General features: G+C 64.6%; 1 protein-coding gene across 1 annotated transcript in view; it reads left to right on the top strand.

Annotated features, from left to right (window-relative positions):
* Window positions 1-12: 12 nt before the first annotated feature.
* Window positions 13-2,630, top strand: part of RNF215 (ring finger protein 215) — a 4,415-nt gene continuing 1,797 nt past the window's right edge. The window contains exons 1-5 of the mRNA XM_035898384.1: window positions 13-93; window positions 218-442; window positions 703-774; window positions 1,524-1,609; window positions 2,252-2,306. Of these exons, the coding sequence (XP_035754277.1) occupies window positions 13-93; window positions 218-442; window positions 703-774; window positions 1,524-1,609; window positions 2,252-2,306 (519 nt within the window). The remainder of the gene's footprint in view (window positions 94-217; window positions 443-702; window positions 775-1,523; window positions 1,610-2,251; window positions 2,307-2,630) is intronic.

The following is a 2,630-nucleotide window of genomic DNA, read 5'->3' as shown; positions in this document are numbered from 1 at the left end:
CTTGTTCCCTTGATGGTGGCCTCCGCAGGGCTGGTGGCTGCCGTGGTGGCTTCAGAGGGGATGATGGCCACCGTCGTGGCTTTGGAGGGGCTGGTAACTGCCTCAGGGGACAGGCTTGGGGAAGAGTGGCTGGGGGGGGGGTTGGGGGGGGGGGGGGCGGGGGGGGCAGGGTCCTGTCCCCTGGGCCCCCCCAGCTGCTGTCCCTGTCCCCATGCAGTGCCCGGCTCCCCTGGGGATGTGGGGGTGCTTTGGGGGTGCCGTGACCCTCGGGCATCCATCCCGGCTCTCGCTGATGCTGCCGTGCCCCCTGCAGGTGGGGGACGCGGAGCCCGAGCTGGGCGCCGCCGACAACTGGATCGGTGTCGTGCCGGTGGGTGAGGAGCCGGGTGAGGTTCCCTGGGGTGCTAAGGAGGAGTCCTTCACCGCCGCCGTTGTCAGCAAGGTGACTTTCTGTCCTGCCCCGGGGCTGCCGTGGCATTTGCCAGCCACAAGCCCCCTCCTGGGGCGTCTCCTCACCAAATGGGGGGTCCCAGCCTGTAGTGCCAGTCCCTCTTGGGTCCTTTGCGACGCTGCAGCCAGGGCAAAGAGGCACTGGGTGCTGGCTGCTCCCTGCAGTGGGACAGGTGCTGAACGAGGGCAGGGCCCAGCAGCATGTCCTCCTGTCTGTCCTGCCCTCTGAGCCTGTGCCCTTTGTCTCCGCAGATGAAACGAGCCCTGGTGCTGGGGGCGTCAGCCCTGCTCATCCTGGCACTGAACCAGAACACCATCCGGGAGGTATGGGGGCATGGAACCATAGAATCATGGAATTGCTTTGATTGGAAAAGCCCTTTAAGCTTAGCAAGCCCAACCGTTCCCCTAACCCTGCCATCCCACCACTAAACCCTGGCCCTAAGCACCTCGGCTGCCTGGCTTTTAAATCCCCCCAGGGATGGGGACTCGACCCCTTCCCTGGGCAGCCCCTTCCAGTGCCTGACAGCTCTTGGGGGGAAGGAATTTTTCCCAATGTCCAACCTAAACCTGCCCTTGCACAACTTGAGGCCCTTTCCCCTCGTCCCATTGCCCGTTCCCTGGGAGCAGAGACTGACCCCCGCCCCAGCTCCTGCTCGCCACACTATTCCTGATACAAGCCAGGATGCCCTTGGCCACCTGGGCACACCACTGGCTCATATTCAGCCGCGTGCTGACCAGCACCCCCAGGTCCTTTTCAGCCAGGCAGCTTTCCAGCCCCTCTTCCCCACGCCTGTAGTGTTGTATGGGGTTGTTGTGACCCCAGGGCAGGACCCAGCCCTTGGTCTTGTTGAACCTCACCCCATTGGGCTGGGCCCATGGATCCAGCCTGGCCAGGTTCCCCTGCAGAGCCCACCTCCCCCCCAGCAGATCCACACTCCTGCCCAGTTTGGTGTGATCTCCAAACTGACTGAGGGCGCCCTCAATCCCCTCGTCCAGATCATGGATAAAGGTGTTAGACAGAACTGGCTGGTCTCCTGCCCTGCTGACAGCAGTTGCTTTCCTCTTTGGTGCAGCTGGATGTTCCCCAGTTTCTTGCCAAGCCTGTGATCGTGATCCAGTCCTCAGACAACGTCACCAAGCTGCTGGGAGCGCTGCTGCGGTACGGGCTGGGGCAGTGGGAGGGAGCTGGGCGAGGCCATAGCTCTGTGCCGGGTCCCCTGCCTGGCCGTGACAGCCGGGGGCTGCCCTGGGGGCTGTCCCGCAGCACATCGCGTTTGCTGGGCCGGTTTCCAGCTCATGCTGTGTGAGGCCAGCTGGGGCAGAGACATGTGCTTCCACGGAGGGCACGAGGCAGATCCACCCCTTCCTCGGGGCCTGAGCCCTTCCACACATCCCCACGTGGCAGCAGGGACTGACAGTGGCCTGGGCCAGGCCCCGCAGGACTCTCAGTACAAATTAGTCCCACTGGCTGGTTGTCAGCATGCCACCTTTGCTGGTGGTTATCCCCACCGCTTACAGCGTTGGGACCCCCTCGGTGGTCCTCCCACGTGGTAAATCAGCCTCACTGCTGTGGGGTTGTGAGTGGGGGAAACTGAGGCACGGTGCTGGGAGACAGAGACCCATGCAGGGGTCGGCCGGGAAGGGGGAGTCTCGCTGCTGCTGCCTCCCTGTGTCTTCCTCTGTCCCCGCAGCTCGGTGTGGGCTGCCTGGCCCCATGGGGAAGGGGGTGCGCCCTGGTGCACTGTGGGCCGGATCCTGCTGTGCCCATGGGATTGATGCTCGTTTTGCCTTTTGTTCACAGCGGGCTTCAGGCTACGGCGAAGATCACATACCAGGCGGTGCTGCTGGAGAACCTGGTACGTCGGTCCTCCTCCTCCTCCCTCTCCTCCTCCCTCTCCTCCTCCTCCTCCCTCTCCTCCCTCTCCTGGCGGGAGGGCAGGGGCACAGCCATGCCCACCCCAACGTCCCCAGCCGATGGGGAAGCCGAGCTGCAGGGAGCTGGAGCCCTGGAGGCTGTTGAAGCCACCGGTGCCTCGGTTTCCCCAAAGACTTGCTCCGTGGGAGCAGGGCAGCTGGCAGCCGCCTGCAGTTCCTCCTCCCCTCAAGACGTGTGATCCACCCGGCATGGTGGGGCCCCCCAGCCCTGGCCGCACCGCAAGCCGTGGGGGCCAAGGGGGGGG

Source organism: Egretta garzetta, unplaced genomic scaffold, assembly GCF_000687185.1.
Source record: "Egretta garzetta isolate BGI_Z169 unplaced genomic scaffold, ASM68718v1 scaffold7, whole genome shotgun sequence".
Taxonomy (NCBI): domain Eukaryota; kingdom Metazoa; phylum Chordata; class Aves; order Pelecaniformes; family Ardeidae; genus Egretta; species Egretta garzetta.
Note: the sequence above shows the minus strand (reverse complement) of the source record. Positions and strands in the feature narration are given on the sequence as shown.